The sequence below is a fragment of the Muscardinus avellanarius genome (genome assembly GCF_963383645.1).
Source record: "Muscardinus avellanarius genome assembly, chromosome: 9".
Taxonomy (NCBI): domain Eukaryota; kingdom Metazoa; phylum Chordata; class Mammalia; order Rodentia; family Gliridae; genus Muscardinus; species Muscardinus avellanarius.
This window is the reverse complement of record NC_137795.1, coordinates 28,147,302-28,163,379: the sequence shown is the minus strand read 5'-3', so window position 1 is coordinate 28,163,379 and position 16,078 is coordinate 28,147,302. Positions and strand designations below refer to the sequence as shown.

The window sequence follows — 16,078 nt, the reverse complement described above, 5'->3', positions numbered from 1 at the left end:
AAAAGAAAATAAGTTAAAAAGTCCCCAGTTAAAGCACCCGCGAAAGGCCAAGCTAAAGTTCTCACTCAAAATTTACAAATGATAATACTTAACGCCGGAAGGAATCTCTCCAGGGAAGCCTGAGGAGCAATGGGCTTCTCAAGGAATGATGCCAAGGTGTCCCCAGCCTTCTCCTTGGAGAAAAAGACGGCCTCTCAGCAAAGGAAGGCCACTCGCGCTTCCCCTGTCAGTGCTTCTAGCCAGCAGCCTGCTGACTGAAGCAGTGCTCCTGTCTCTCTCCTGCCTTTCTCCACCTGGGAATATTGCATTCATAAACCTCCAGGTCATCTTCAGCATGCGTGGGACGCTTCTGGAGCATGGCTCTTAAACCATTCAGAAGGTTGGGGCTAGTGTCCAAGATAGGAGTTTCAGCATATCTCCTATGGTCACAGGACCACCCTTCAAGAACCATCCATAGGCCGAATTTAGCCTTAAGAGTAAGTGGTTTTTACATTTATGAAAGATTATAAAAAATCAGAATGTTCCACAGCAACCAAGTGTGGCCTGCAAAACTTAAGGCATTTCCTATCTGCCTTTATAGAAAAAACATTGCCAACCCCTTTCCTAGAGTATGTATCCCTGGCCTTGGCCTCAGGCTTCCAGCTGATCTTAAGCAAAAGTGCTTCTACTCAAACTCTGGAAAAAAAGGCAGCACTGAATATTGATGATTTTCTTTCATTCATAAACTATTCTCCAAACGCATTTTCTTTCTCTATCCCTTTTACGAAGACAACACAGCCTGTGTACAAAAGCAGCTTTCATGCGTTAAGAATTTTTTGCCTAATTGTATTTTTTTCATAATACTGTAATTAAAAAGGCATGAAAAGCCGGGCGTGGTGGCGCACGCTTGTAATCCCCACGCTTGGGAGGCGGAGACAGGAGGATCGCGCAGGTTCGAAGCCAGCCACGCTGGCTTTAAGAGACCCTCTTTTCAAATGAAAATATAAAATAGGTCTGGGAGTGTAGCCCTAAGGTAGAAGGGCTTCCAGGAACCCCAGTACCACAAAAAAATAAAAAATAAAATAAATTAAAAATAAAAAGGCATGATAAGCTATATAGTGAAGCAAGCCTGTCCCATGCCCAGCTTCCTGCCCCTTGTTCCTCCACGTCCTTCTAGAAGGTCTTGTGAGAGTCTGCATGCAATCACATGTACAAATATAGACTACATATATAAGCTCACGTGGGCATTAAAATACACATTTTAACACAAATGATAATGCATTCCTACATCTTTTTTTTCCCATCCCACACTATTTCTTGGAAATCATTCTATGTGTATATAAACATTTTTCATTTTTTTAACAGTCATAATATTCCACTGTATAAGTATAGTAGAATTCTCCCCCCGACCCGCCCTTGGTGGTACTGGGGAATGAACCCAGAAACATTCTGCCTATACCCCCAGCCTTTTTTGTCGTCGTCGTTGTTTTGGGTTTTTGTTTTCCGGTACTGGGGATGGAGCCCAGGGGCACTCTACCTTCGAGCTACACCCCCAGCCCTATTTTTTTTTTTATTTTGAAACAGTCTCACTGAGTGTTGCAAAGGACCTGTAAGTAGCTGAGGCTGGCCGTGAACCCAGATCTCCTGTCTCAGCCTCCAGAATGCTGGGATTACAAGCCCACACCACCACACCCACCTTCCCCCAGTCCTTTTTTTATTGTTATTTTGAAACAAGATCTTGCTGTGTTGATGAGCATTTCACTAGTTGCTGAGGCTGGCCTCAAACCTGTGATCCTCCTGTCTTAGCCTCCCAAGTACTGGGATTATAATTGTGTGCCACCATGCCCAGCTGGCATAATCTTTTAACCACTTTCCAAACGGTGAACTTTAGGTTGGTAACTCCTAGAGAGGGGAATCCCTGGGCTTGAATTTGCATTAGTAATGTTTGTGAATCTCACTGAATTGCCTTCCAGATGCTGTAGTCTTTCAGTCCTCACTGATGTTAGAGAAGAATGCTGCCTCACCACACACACACACACACACACACACGCACATATATACACACATACACACACACACACACACACACACCCTTATACACTGTACGCCACAGTTTTCTCTTGGCCAATCTGATAAGAAAAGTATGGTTTTAATTTGCATTTCTTTTAAATTGAGCGGTTAAGCATGTTTTCATATGTTTGAGTTGTTTGTAGTTCTTTTCTGTAACTTTATTGAGGTACTTAAACTAATTTTCTGTTTATCTTAATCTTATTAATAGGATGTCCTTTTATAACTTTCTATAATTTCCCTAGTTTGTCATTGTCTTTTGATTCCATATTGTTTACTGGGGATGGAATCCAGGGACATTCTACCTCTGAGCTATACCCCTAGCCCTATTTTTTATTCTTTCTTTCTTTCTTTCTTTCTTAATTTTTTAATTTTAATTTTTTTTTTTTTTTTTTTTGCGGGTCTGGGGATAAAACCCAGGGGCATTCTACCTCCGAGCTGCAGCCCCAGCCCTGTTTATTCTTTATTTTGAAACAGGGTCTCACTGAGTTGCAGAGGGCCTCACTAAGTAGCTGAGGCTGTCCGCAAACCGCGGTCCTCCTGTCTCAGCCTCCCAAATGCTGGGATTACAAGTGTGTGCCACCACACCCGGCTCTTATTCTTTATTTTAAAACAGGATCTTGGTAAGTTGCAGAAGGCCTCACTTAGAAGCTGAGGCTGACTTCAAACCTGTCAACCTCCTGTCTCAGCTTCCCAATTACTAGATTATAAGCGTGTACCATCACACCTGGCTCCGTTATTTTTTTCACCATGCAGTAATTTAACTTAAAATTTTATATAGTTAAATCAGCATTCCTTTGAGCCTCATGCTTATGTTTTTATCATTTTTAGGCTTCCTCATTCTGGACATGTTTTTTTTTTAACTACCCTATTTTTCTTTCAGTGCATTTATGAGATTTTTTTCTTATTTCATTTTCATAATTTAGAGTAAGATATGAAAAAGGGATATAATTTCTTTTTGTATATTGTTGTCTAACAGTAATAGACAATCCATTTTTCCACATTGATTTAAAATGACACCATAAACTTTGTAAGTGGCCCTTGACCTAATTAAGGAAGTGCTGAAGGAAAAGGAGCATGCTAGATTACATTAGTTCTGAGTCCTTGCTGCTCTTTGATAATCATGTAAGATCTCCTCAAAATTTTATGTACATCTGAATTACCTTGTGTTTTTGTTTTGTTTTGTTTTTGTTTTGTTGTTGTTGGTGGTGGTTTTTTTGGTGGTATTGGGGGTGGAACCCAGAGGCTTTCTACCTCCGGGCTATACTCCCCAGACCTATTTTATATTTTATTTGGAAACAGTGTCTCACTAAGTTGCTGAGGCTGGCTTTGAACCTGTGTGATCCTCCTGTCTCAGCCTCCCAAGCGCTGGGATTACAAGCGTGCACTACCACTCCCGGCACCTTGTGTTTTTTGTTTCTTTGTTTTGTTTTTGTTTGCAGTACTGGGGATGGAATCCAGGGGCATTCTACCTCCAAGCTACACCCCTATTTTTCATTCTTTGTGCTTTAAAACAGGGTCTGAGTTGCAGAGGGCCTCACTAAGTAGCTGAGGCTATCTGCAAACCACCATCCTCCTCAGCCTCCCAAATGCTGGCATTACAAGCGTGCGCCACCACACCCAGCTTACCTTGGGATTTTGTTAAGTACACAGATTCTAGTTGCATAGGTCTAGGGTAGTGTCTGGAATGTAGCATCTGTACAAATTTCCAGATGTTGAAGCTGCTGCTCTTTGAGCAGGTGTGTGTGTGTGTGTGTGTGTGTGTGTGTGTGTGTGTGCGCGCGCACACGCGTGCGCGTGTAAGAAAGGTAATAGAGATTGAACCTAGGATTGTTCCACCTCTGAGCTACATTCCCAGCCTTATTTCTTATTTTGAAACAAGTTCTCACTAAGTTAGTGAGGCTGGCCTTAAACCTGCGATCCTCCTGTTTCAGCCTCCCAAGTACTGGGGTTACAGATGTATGCCACTGCATCCTGAACCATATTTTAAGTGGCAAATATTCAGGGAGCCCTTTAAAATAATTTAAAACACCTGAGCCCTGCCACCAGAGATTTTAACTGATTTGGATGCCGGTGTATAATTTCAGAGATTTCCAGGATAACTCTCATGTACAGTGAAGATTGCAGACCACTGATTTTTAGGAGATCTGGAGTTTAGTAATTATTATTTTGTCAGCTACTGCTTGAGGAGCCGAGCAGCCCACTGGTGTTTAGTAAGGGGGTAGTCATTCTTAGAATAAAGTGATTGCTGAGAATAAGTAAATTAGTTAGAACTCAGATTCTTATATATGTCTTCCCCGTCACTTTCCTCGAATGCTCTAGAGGGATGATTCAAGAAAATTACAGAAATAAATGGACTGTTAGTTCTGGGCATCTCCTTTTCAAAATGCTGTGTTAGTGCCTGAAGTTCTTAAAAGTTGCCATGTACTTTCCTCCAGGTGGAATGAGGTACCATCTGCTCTCTCCAGAGGACAGAGAAGAACTTGTGGATGGCACCAGGCCTCGAAGGAAGAAGCATGATTACCGCATAGCCCTGTTTGGAGGCTCGCAGCCGCAGTCCTGCAGATACTTTAACCCCAAGGTAACTCATCTTGATTCTCGTTGGCTTTGACAGCTCTGAGCACATATCCACCCAGCTGTCATAAGTAGTAATAATCGGTTGCTTCAGAGATGTACTTTGCGGCATCCTTTCTTATGAGAAGCATTGTTATCTTTGTCTTATACGTAAGGAAACAGACTTAGATTTCCAGGGTTCCTCCCACGGTCGCTCTGGCGTGCTCCATAGTGAGCCGCCACCAGCGAAGCAGAAAGCTGGTCTCCTGCCTTCGCTCCTTTTGTCAGCCACTCCTCGCATATACTCTAAGTCTCTGTTTTCCTGATACGCCGTTTCCAGAGAAAATTGGCTTTGGGGCTAGATGTGTCATTCCAGACAACTTGGAAAACCTAGAAAGTCACTAAGAAAAAAACATAAAATTACCTTTATTCCAACTGTTTAGAGACAATATCTAACTTTAATGTGCTTTGCAATATGTATTATGTCAACTGGGCTAACAGAGTCGGAATCATAGATCTAAGAACATCATTTAAAAACATAACCTCGAGCTGGGCGTGGTGGCGCATGCTTGTAATCCCCGCACTTGGGAGGCAGAGACAGGAGGATCACGCAGGTTCGAAGCCAGCTGCGCGCGCTGGCTTAGGAGACCCTGTTTCCATATAAAATGTAAAAATAGGTCTGGGAGTGTAGCCCAGAGGTAGAAGGGCTTCCAGGAATCCCAGTACCACCAAAAAAAAAAAAAAAAAAAAAACCATAACCTTGAGAGTTCACTTACATTTCTGTTTGTTTCTTAGTCCTACATGTTTTGGCTGTGGAGGAAGCAATGCCATATTGTTTTGGTACTGTAGGTGTTTCTGGGGCAGAGAAAATATCATAAAAGATAATACCCCAAACTTACAAGATGTGCTATCCATAACTCTTGTTGAATCCATATACATAATGGTCTTTTACCATTTTCTAAGCCGTGTGTGTGTGTGTGTGTGTGTGTGTGTGTGTGTGTGTGTGTGACTAGAGATTGAACCCAGGGGCATTCTACCTCTGAGCTATACCCCCAGCCCTATTTTATATTTTAATTTTGAAACAGGGTCTCACTAAATTGCTTAGAGCCTTGCTAAGTTGGTGAGTCTGGCCATGAACCTGTAGTCCTCCTATCTTAGCCTCCTGAGTACTAGGATTACAGGTATGTACCACCACTCCCAGTTTGTAAAACCCTTTTTTTTTTTTTTTTTTTTTTTTTTTTTTTTTTTTGTGGTACTAGGGATGGAACCCAGGGGCTTTCTACCTCTAAGCTACATTCCCAGACCTATTTTATATTTTACTTGGAAACAGGATTTCACTAAGTTGCTGAGGCTGGCTTCAAACCTGTGCGATCCTTCTGTCTCAGCCTCCCAAGAACTGGGATTACAAGCACACACCACCATGCCCAGCGTAAACCCATTTTTTATTGGTGTTAGATACCTAATGAGACGAGAGCATCCTGTTGACATTAGGATACTTGTTTGATGCTTCATGTGAAATAGGTTTTTATAGGCATTCTATATAATAATGTAGTGATGATATACAAGGCATTAATAAAACACTTAATGTTGTCAAGGGTGCAGAACACAAGAATCCAAATCTGTATTAGGTATCAATTCCAGTGAAGGAAAAGCATTGTCCCTTCAACAACAGAAGTGTCCTAATGCAGATAGCCTGTTATTAGGTGCCTAACTTGGCCCCTCAAAGTATGGTAACAAGTCAAGTACTTAGGACTCATCAGTATTGCTGACAGTGTCAGTACTGGCCAGTAGTGGGTAACCACGCTGGTATTATGAAGGGGAAGTCCATTGGCTTCTACTGTAACTACTGCCTTATTCAGCCCCTCAGTCCTGCTGTGATCACTCAGAAGCATAAGGTTAACTGAGGAGGGAAGACATAGCTGCAGTTCTGTACACAAGAGATTTTGGTTGCCAACACTGATAATTCATGTGGGACATAAACTTCTGTGTCCTTCCTAGAGGCTCACCTACATTACCCTTCCTCAGGTCTTCTTGTCAGCAATCTTCCACTCTCATTTATTTTAAGTTGATAACTATTTGAGTAAACCAGTAGTGATACCCAACAGTAACCAAAAAAATTACCGCAGGCTCTTCTTCCTAAAGATGTAATGAACGATAAAATGAGCTGCTTAAAATTCTACCAAATAAGAATATTTTCCTTCTGTATTTTCCTTTAGTACAATTCCTAATAGGGCTATAATGCTTTAGCAATTATGAAAAATGAACATAGCCCAGGTTCCTTGAGATGTGTCGGCTGATGTGTAAGGAATACCATCTCCATGAAGGCATTGTTCTAGATGTGGGAGAAGATGGTGAATGAGGTGAGGGGTTTGAAGTAAGGGTATGACTTGCCTGTTTGGATATTCTGTGCCTTTGGAATTTCTATAAGCCCAGTCTTGTGTTGGCATACCACCTAGTTGATTGAAGGCATGCCATTTTTTTGGTTATATAGATCAGGTAAATCTGTTCTAAATGGGTTCATGATAGGGTTACCTGGCTTCCCTTGAAATCAGATATTTGCTTTCTGTCAGAATCTAGTGGCCAACCAGAAACTGTCTACTCAAAGAACAACATTTGCCTAAAGGTTGGCCTTGCTTCAGAATCCTGTGGGTATGCTGTGGTGGTCACACTGGGATGTGCCATGAGCTATGTGCAGCATCCTAATGCCCTAGGACCATAAGATAGGGGCGCCTAAGCAGGCAAGCAATGCTACTGTAGCCTGTCCCACTTTAAAGGCTCTCTCCTTGCTCTGGAGTTCACTTGTTACTAACAACTTTTTTACTTACATTGTAAAACCACAAAAACTCACCCAAATATAGGATATGCCCCATCTATAATATGTAGGAGGTGCTTAGGACAGCAAGCTGTCCTTTATTATTTCCAAGGGCTTATATAGATCAGGACATGAAAAACTTTCCTATAGAGGGCCAGAGTAAATATTTTCAGCTTTGTAGGCCATGTGTTCTCTGCCATAGCTACTCATTCCTGATGCCATGAAAGGAAAACTGCCATAAGTAATATATACAATAGGGTGTGTTCCAGTAAAACTTTATTCATAAAAACAGGTGATGGGTTGGACTTGGTCTTTGGTCTTCAGGCTATAGTTTGTCCACCTCCACTCTAAGCCTGGGGATAAATAAGGACTTTAAAGTAATTAACACTATTCTTTTTTTTTTTTCAGTCCTAGCGATGGAACCCAGGGGCATTCTACCTCCCAGTTACAGCCCCAACCCTATTTTTTTTTTCTTCATTTTGAAACAATCTGAGTTGCAAAGGGCCTCACTAAGTAACTGAGGCAATGCTTCAACTGCAGTCCACCTGTCTCAGCCTCCCAAATGCTGGGATTCCGTACACCACCACACCTGGCTCTGATCAACACTATTCTAGGTAGGCCAGCTTATGTCTTTACTAAGACATATGGGATCCTTTCCATGTCCTGGTCACCAAAACTGTTCAGCATTATGGGAATCAACAAAAGATATCAGCTACCTTTGGGAAGGTGAGCTGGTCCAGGGTCTCTGTGGCTTAGATTATGAAATGGAATTAAAGAGTCAAGAGAATCTTGTGGTCAGACCATGACTGTATTTTCCTTGCAAGCTGACAAATTCCCTTTAATGGTTTGAGTAGACAGTAAAAGAGAAATGTGTATTAGCCAAACTATTAGCTACATACCAAGTTTTATTTTCTTTTCTGCGGGTCTGGGGATGGGAATCAGGGGCATTCGACCTCTGAGCTATACCCCCTACCCTATTTTTTATTCTTTATTTTGAAACACAGTCTCACTAAGTTGTGGAGGGCCTCACTAAGTAGCTGAGGTTGGCCACGGACCATGATCCTCTGGTCTCAGCCTCCCACGTGCTGGGATTATAAGCGAGCGCCACCGCGCCCGCCATACCAAGTTTTAATGTGGGTGTTTATCTGGTCCAATAAGAAGATATTTGGTGCTGGTGCAATAAGGAGAGTTACCAGTCTTGACAGTTCCTACTCCCTTTTGGTAGAGAAGACCTCCAACAGCTTTTTCTTTTAATCATAACACTTAACAGAGTAAATATACTGCCAATATCAGAAACACTTCCCCAGAGGGCGGATTCGATCAGTTAACACTACCATATTTTTACTGTCCCTGTTGGGCTGCCATTGGCTTAGACATCTGTTCCTGACCCCTCACTCCATCGTAAGAATGTAGGCTGATACCTGGCTTCCTTCCTCAGTAGAAGACTGGGTGGATGGCAGATGCCATGAGAATTCATGGCTGTGTAATAGAAAACAATAAGCGCAATTTCTTCATTGTGCATAAAAGGTAGATAACACATACCTGTTGCACACCAGGGCAAAGGTAAGCCTGTTGAAATGAAAGTGTCTATTTGTGTTTTTTAATTTTCCAGGATTCTTTTGAGTCAAGAACAGGAATGGTAAACTTTTTTTCAAGCAAAAGATGAAATCATAGCAATTTATAATTGTACGAAGCACAGATGTTCATAGTCACCCTGCAGGTTACCTGAGGGGTTGATGTGAGCAGCCAAAACACAGTTAAACCAAATTGTGGTAGAAGATTTTTAAAACAACTGAGTGTCTATTTTGATGTGTGAATAGGCAAAAAACAATCTTAATTTCATTTAGAAGGCAGTGAACATTACTTCTAGAATAAGCCAAATGAGGGGTGATTTTCAGCTCTTTGATTTTAGTCTGTATTTCTTATTTTTTATTGGACAGTTGAAAAAAATACATATTCTATACAAGCCTGGAAGTAAGATTATAATTTCAAGCCGGGCGTGGTGGCGCACGCTTGTAATCCCCGCGCTTGGGAGGCAGAGACAGGAGGATCGCGCAGGTTCGAAGCCAGCCGCGCGCGCTGGCTTAGGAGACCCTGTTTCCAAATAAAAATGTAAAAATAGGTCTGGGAGTGTAGCCCGGAGGTAGAAGGGCTTCCAGGAACCCCAGTACCACCAAAAAAAAAAAAAAGATAATTTCAGAATTTTCATTTTATGTCTTACTTTGCTGTTATAAATGACCTCTTCTCAATTGTTCTTCTTTGTATTCAACCACAACTTTTTAAACATCCAATGAAAAACCCCAAGTAATTAAGGAATTAACCACAAATAAAAACATTTTCATTCCATCAATTATAAATTGATTAAGCTAGGCATGGTGGCACATGCCTGTAATCCCAAAATTTGGGAGGCCAAGATAAGAGGATCACAGGTTTGAGGACAGCCTCAACAAGTAGTGAGTCTTTCATTGACCCAGCAAGACCCTGCTTTAAAAGTAAAAATAAGCCAGGTGTGGTGGCGCACGTTTATAATCCCCACGCTTGGGAGGCGGAGACAGGAGGATCGTGTAGGTTCGAAGCCAGCTGTGCTGGCTTAAGAGACCCTGTTTCCAAATAAAAGTATAAAATAGGTCTGGAAGTGTACCCCGGAGGTAGAAGGGCTTCCAGGAACCCCAGTACCACCAAAAAAAAAAAAAAAAAAGTAAAAATAAAACAGGGCTAGGGATATAGCTCAGAGGTTAATGTCCCTGGGTTCAATCCCCAGTACCATACACACATGTATATAAAAAAGTTGACTAAGCTGGATGTGGTGGCATACTCCTGTAATCCCAGTACCTGGGAAGCTGAGATGGGAGAATCACAGTGTCAGGTACAGCTTCAGCAATGTAGTGAGACTCTCAAAAACCTAGCAAGACCCTATTTCAAAACAAAAAATAAAAAGGGCTAAAGGAGTAGCTCAGAGGTAGAATGTCCCTGAGTGTAATCCCCAGAATCAAAATAATAAAAAGTTGATTAGCTCTGATTATTTCTAATGTTGACATAATTTATAATCAAATCAGCTTCCTTAATTATCTTGAATCCCTCACAATGAATATTATTTAATTATTCAAGTAGACTGATTAATAAGAAATACCTACTTTAAGATTCTTTTTTTTTTTGCTGAAGATTTAAAGAAGTTTACTAAAAAGATAGAAATACAGAAAATAGAAATACAGAAAATAGTTACAGCCCCATGCCAAAATGGCATAAGGCGGGAGGGTGGCCCAGGCCAACTCACCACTCCCTCTACTTTAAGATTCTTGAACTCTAGTATGCTCAGAAATATGAAAATGGGTCACATCACTAAGTGGGACCCATTTCTTTTTATTTTTTCTTTCTATTTTTGTTGTTGTTGGTGTGTGTGTGTGTGTGTGTGTGTGTGTGTGTGTGTGTTGCTGGGGATTGAACCCCAGGGGCATTCTACCCCTGACCTACACCCCCAGCGCAATTTTTTTTTTTAAACATGGTCTCACTAAGTTACAGAGATCCTCACTAAGTTGCTGAGGCTAGCCACAAACCCAGATCCTTCAGTCGTAGCCTCCCAAGTACTGGGATCACAAGCGTGCCCCACCATGCTTAACAAATGGGACCCATTTCTAAAAGTGATGATCATTTTCAGTGACTTCATCTCCTTCAAAGGAGCATATTATTGAATTATACAGAATTTAGTCAGTGTTCCTATAAGCTGTTGTAAATATTCCTTGGATATCATGGGTATCATTGACTAATATTTGTATTAATTAATTAATTACTGAAAAATAACAAAAAAATTTTAACTTTTTTCCTGATTATTGACAGAAAAAGAAGTCTTGTGTTGCTATATTGAATTGAAATGTTATTTTTCTTGTTATGGTCCTTTTATAAAGCCTGCTGAATCTGCATCTTATGCCTGTTTTTAAATTTTCAAGTGCTTAGAGATTGCTAGAAGAATCACTAAGTTGTTCACTAAGCAGTTGTTCTTTATGCCATTCTTTGGCTGACATTTGTTGTGGTGTTGTATTTTCCTGTTTTTATTTAAAAAATAATATATGCTCAGTGTAAAAAACTCAACTATAGCAAGATAGAAAAGAGAAAGCCAAAGTGCCTACATCATTCAAAAACAGATATCAACTTGTTAACATCATTCAAGTTCTTACATTTTATATATATGAGATGATGTCATGAATACTATGTTTAAAAAAACGTTTTACACTCAGTAATATTATGGAGATATTTTCATGCCAGTAAAAATATCTTTTTGAAAGGATATAGCAGATTATATCATAAGGTTATGCCATAATTTATTTAATACCTATCTTTTTCTTTGATATTTTGCCTCTGTTTTTCCCTGTCAGAATACCCCTGCAGTGAAGCAACCTTGATATGTTCCTGTTTTGCACACTGTCTTTTCTTTAGGACATAGTTCTTGGAGATGAATCATTCTAACAAAAGATAAAAGTAAACTATTTTCAAAAGTATATGAAATCTTGATCCTCAACCCTATTACCTAAGAAACAGAAACATTCCTGCCAGTTGTGGTGGCCCCTGTCCTACTCACAGTCTAGTGTTTCTATTAGGCTGTGTACAAAGACAGCATAGGAGCTAAGGATGCATCTTTGGAGTCAGGTAGGTTTAGGTTTAAATCTTGGGTTCAAATCGGGCATGGTGGCGCACGCTTGAAATCCCAGCATTCGGGAGGCTGAGACCAGAGGATCGCAGTTTGCAGACAGCCTCAGCTCCTTAGTGAGGCCCTTTGCAACTCAGTGAGACCCGGTTTCAAAATAAAGAATAGGAAAATAAGCTGGGCATGGTGACTCACACTTGTAATCCCAGCATTCAGGAGGCTGAGATGGGAGGATTGCAGTTTGTGGACAACCTCAGCTACTTAGTAGGCCCTCCGCAACTTAGACCCTGTTTCAAAAAATAAAGAGTAAAAAATAGGGCAGGGGGTGTATCTCGGAGGTCAAATGCCTCTGGGTTCCATCCCCAGACCCACAAAAATAAAAAAGAATTTAAAAATTGGGCTGGGGGTACAGCTCAAAGGTAGAATGCCCCTGGGTTCCATACACAGTACTGCAAAAAAAAAAAAAAAAAAAAAAATCAATCAATCTTGGATTCACCATTTTTTAGCTACATGACCTTTGATGGAGTTCTTAACATAGCTTAGTTTTCTTATCTGTAAATGAGACTATTACTTCATAGAATTACTGGTAAAATTCAGGCAATGTTTTAAGATAGTTATCATAGTTCTGAAAATGTAAGTGCTCAAAAACTAATACCATAATTGTAGTGATATTTTTAAGTAATGCATCTAAATCATTTGGACCCTGAGATCATGAGATTTTTAAAGCCAAAAGGGAAAGTACCATAGATCATCTAGTACAGTCTTTTTTTTTTTTTTGAAGATTTAAAGAAGTTTATTAGAAATATAGAAATACAGAAAATAGAAATACAGCCCCATGCCAAAATGGCATTGGGAGGGGGTGACTCGAAATGAATACACCGCAGTCTTTTTGTTTTACGGATAAGTAAACTAAAATTCCCCCAGAAGTTAAGTGACTTCCCTGAGACCTGCAGCTCCAGAGTCTAGCTTTTCTTTTTGCAGCTTTGAGCCACATTCTTTGTGACCTTGTAAAATGAATGAAGTTGCTGGGCGTGGTGGCGCATGCTCGCTTGGGAGGCAGAGACAGGAGGATCACGTAGGTTCAAAGCCAGCAGTGCTGACTTAAGAGACCCTGTTTCCAAATAAAAATATAAAAATAGGTCTGGGAGTGTAGCCCGGAGGTAGAAGGGCTTCCGGGAACCCCAGTACCACCAAAAAAAATAAAATGAAGTTTAAGTATTTCTGTAGGGAGGTATGGTAGTACACACTCATAATCCCAGTACTAGGGAGGCTGAGACCAGATCACAGGTTCAAGGCCAGCCTCAGCAACTTAACAGGTTCTCAGCAATTTAGTGAAACCCAGTTTCAAAATAAAAAGGGCTGAGTTGGGCGTGGTGGCACACAATTGTAATCCAGCATTTGGGAGGCTGTGACAGGAGGAGGAGGATCCTGGTTTGTGAACAGCCTCAACTATGTAGTGAGGCCCTGTTTCAAAATAAAAACTAAAAAATAGGGCTGGAGGTGTAGCTCAGAGGTAGAATGCCCCTGGGTTCCATACCCAGTACCACAAAAAAATTCCAAAAAAATAAAAATAAGTCTGTGGGTGTTGCTTGGAGGTAGACTGCCCTGGGTTTAATCCCCAGTACCAAATAAATGTGTTTCTATATATTTCTCATGAAATTACTTCTAGGAATGTTCTGCCAGCTGGCATAAATATGCTTTCTATATAGGTTGTCACCACAGTTCGATTTTTTTTTTTTTTTTTTTTGTGGTGGTGGTATTGGGGATGGAACCCTTCTACCTCTGAGCTACACTCCCAGACGTATTTTATATACTCTTTGGAAACAGGGTCTCTTAAGCCAGCACTGCTGGCTTCAAACCTGCGTGATCCTCCTGTCTCCGCCTCCCAAGCGTGCACCACCATATCTGGCTTAGTTTGATAATTTTTTAACTGCCCTTAGAAATGTAAATTAGATAGCCGGGTGTGGTGGCGCACGCTTGTAATCCTGCGCTTGGGAGGCAGAGACAGGAGGATTGTGCAGGTTCAAAGCCAGCCTCAGCTAGCTTAAGAGACCCTGTTTCCAAATAAAAATATTTTTAAAAATTAGGTCTGGGAGTGTAGCCCGGAGGTAGAAGGGCTTCCAGAAACCCCAGTACCACCAAAAAGAAAGAAAGAAAGAAAGAAAGAAAGAAAGAAAGAAAGAAAGAAAGAAAGAAAGAAAGAAAGAAATGTAAGTAAGATAATGGATTAAGACAAAGTACTTGAAACTTGTTCATCTTATTAAACTCAGATCTGATTGTGTTTCTTCGAGAAATCTTAAAGGGTTTTATTTTTCATTTTGTTAATTTTTCTTTCCTTTTTTCCTAAGAGTTTATCTCCCTAATTTGGCTTGATTTCCTCTTAGAATGATTCAAAATAAAGTTCTCAGACTGAAAAAAGTTTTGTTCATTTTGTATTATATTTGTATTAATAAAGCCTACATCTATGGTGTTTTTATCATTCGAGGACCCACTTTTTGGAACATATTGTATAAAATCAGTGCTTGTTTTGAAGGAAAATAGCACACCGATGTTTATGCTTGGAGCACTTTGAGAAAACATTTACAGCTCCTTATTGCAAGTAACTTCCACTATCCTGGGAGTAATAAGAGATTTGAACTACAGCTGGAAAATTACACAGGGCAAGAAATAACAGAGTACTCTATCATGCAGTCTGGACTTCCACGTTGTGGAGATTCAGAAGACTATCAGAGAAGGCTATCAATAGGAAAGGAGTCTTTAGCTTGAAAAAAATGTTTAGAATGTGGCATCTTAAAGTAGAGGCAACAAAGGCTTAGTAAAACCAAGGGGAAAAGTCTTTTTGCATCTGTTTATCTATATAGATGGGTGGTATATCAAAGCAAAATCTTTTTTTTTTTTTTTTTTTGGTGGTACTGAGGATGGAACCCAGGGGCCCTTCTTACCTCCAGGCTACACTCCCAGACCTATTTTTATACTTTTTTATTTGGAAACAGGGTCTCTTAAGCCAGCACAGCTGGCTTCGAACCTGCACGATCCTCCTGTCTCCACCTCCCAAGCGCAGGGATTACAAGTGTGCGCCACCACGCCTGGCTAAATTATATTATAAAGTAACAATTCCCTTATCCACACGTAGGTATCTCCCAGTGTATAACTATTTGTCCATCTTCATACTAACATGAAAACTCCATGTTCTTCTAGCTTGCCTTATATCAGGATGCAGGAAACTGTAAATAACCCTCTATTCACCTGCAGGTCCCACATTTGAACTGGTTATATCACTAGGATAGGCCTAAAGTTCATTCTAGGGAATGACGAGCCTAACTTCCCACTAACCCTCCTCCCCACCTTCCTTGTTTCCCTAGCCACACACATTTATCTCCTAAGTGGTATAATTAGTTATCACAGGGAAAAAGATGAAATCACCTTTTTAGTACTCTATTTTGGATGATGGAGAGATTGAGGAAATTAGGTAGGCTTCCCAGGGAGGCCTATCCATACTCATAAAATACAAAAAACAAACAAAAAAAAAAAACCCCACAAAGATCACAAGCTTTGCTTCTTCCATGCATAAACAAAGAAGAAGCAGATGTTCAAACACAAGTGTATATATTTTAGGGGGTGGAGGTACTGGGGACTGAACCCAGAGGCATTCTAACTGCAAGTTATACCCAGCCCGATTTTATTTGGAAACAGAATCTCACAAAGTTGTGAAGAGCCTCATTAAATTGCCTAGGCTGGCTTTGGACCTGCGATCCTCCTGTCTCAGCCTCCCAAGTACTGGGATTATAAGTATGTACCACCACACCCAGCTACAAGTGTATGTGTGTGTGTGTGTGTGTGTGTGTGTGTGTGTGTGTGTGTGTGTGTATGGTACTAGGGGTAGAACCCAGACGCTTTCTACCTCCGGGCTATACTCCCAGACCTATTTTATATTTTATTTGGAAACAGGGTCTCACTAAGTAGCTGAGGCTGGCTTCGAACCTGCGCAATTCCCCTGTCTCAGCCTCCCAAGCACAGGGATTACAAGT

The 16,078-nt window shown here is 40.7% G+C and overlaps 1 protein-coding gene across 2 annotated transcripts in view; it reads left to right on the top strand.

The window, feature by feature from the left end:
* KLHL7 (kelch like family member 7) overlaps positions 1-16,078 on the top strand; it is a gene marked incomplete at both ends in the record, with an annotated part of 78,132 nt that overhangs the window by 48,289 nt on the left and 13,765 nt on the right. For both annotated transcript variants that reach the window (XM_080701538.1, XM_080701539.1), the window contains one exon: positions 4,485-4,627. In XM_080701538.1, coding sequence (XP_080557664.1) covers positions 4,485-4,627 — 143 coding nt within the window. The remainder of the gene's footprint in view (positions 1-4,484; positions 4,628-16,078) is intronic.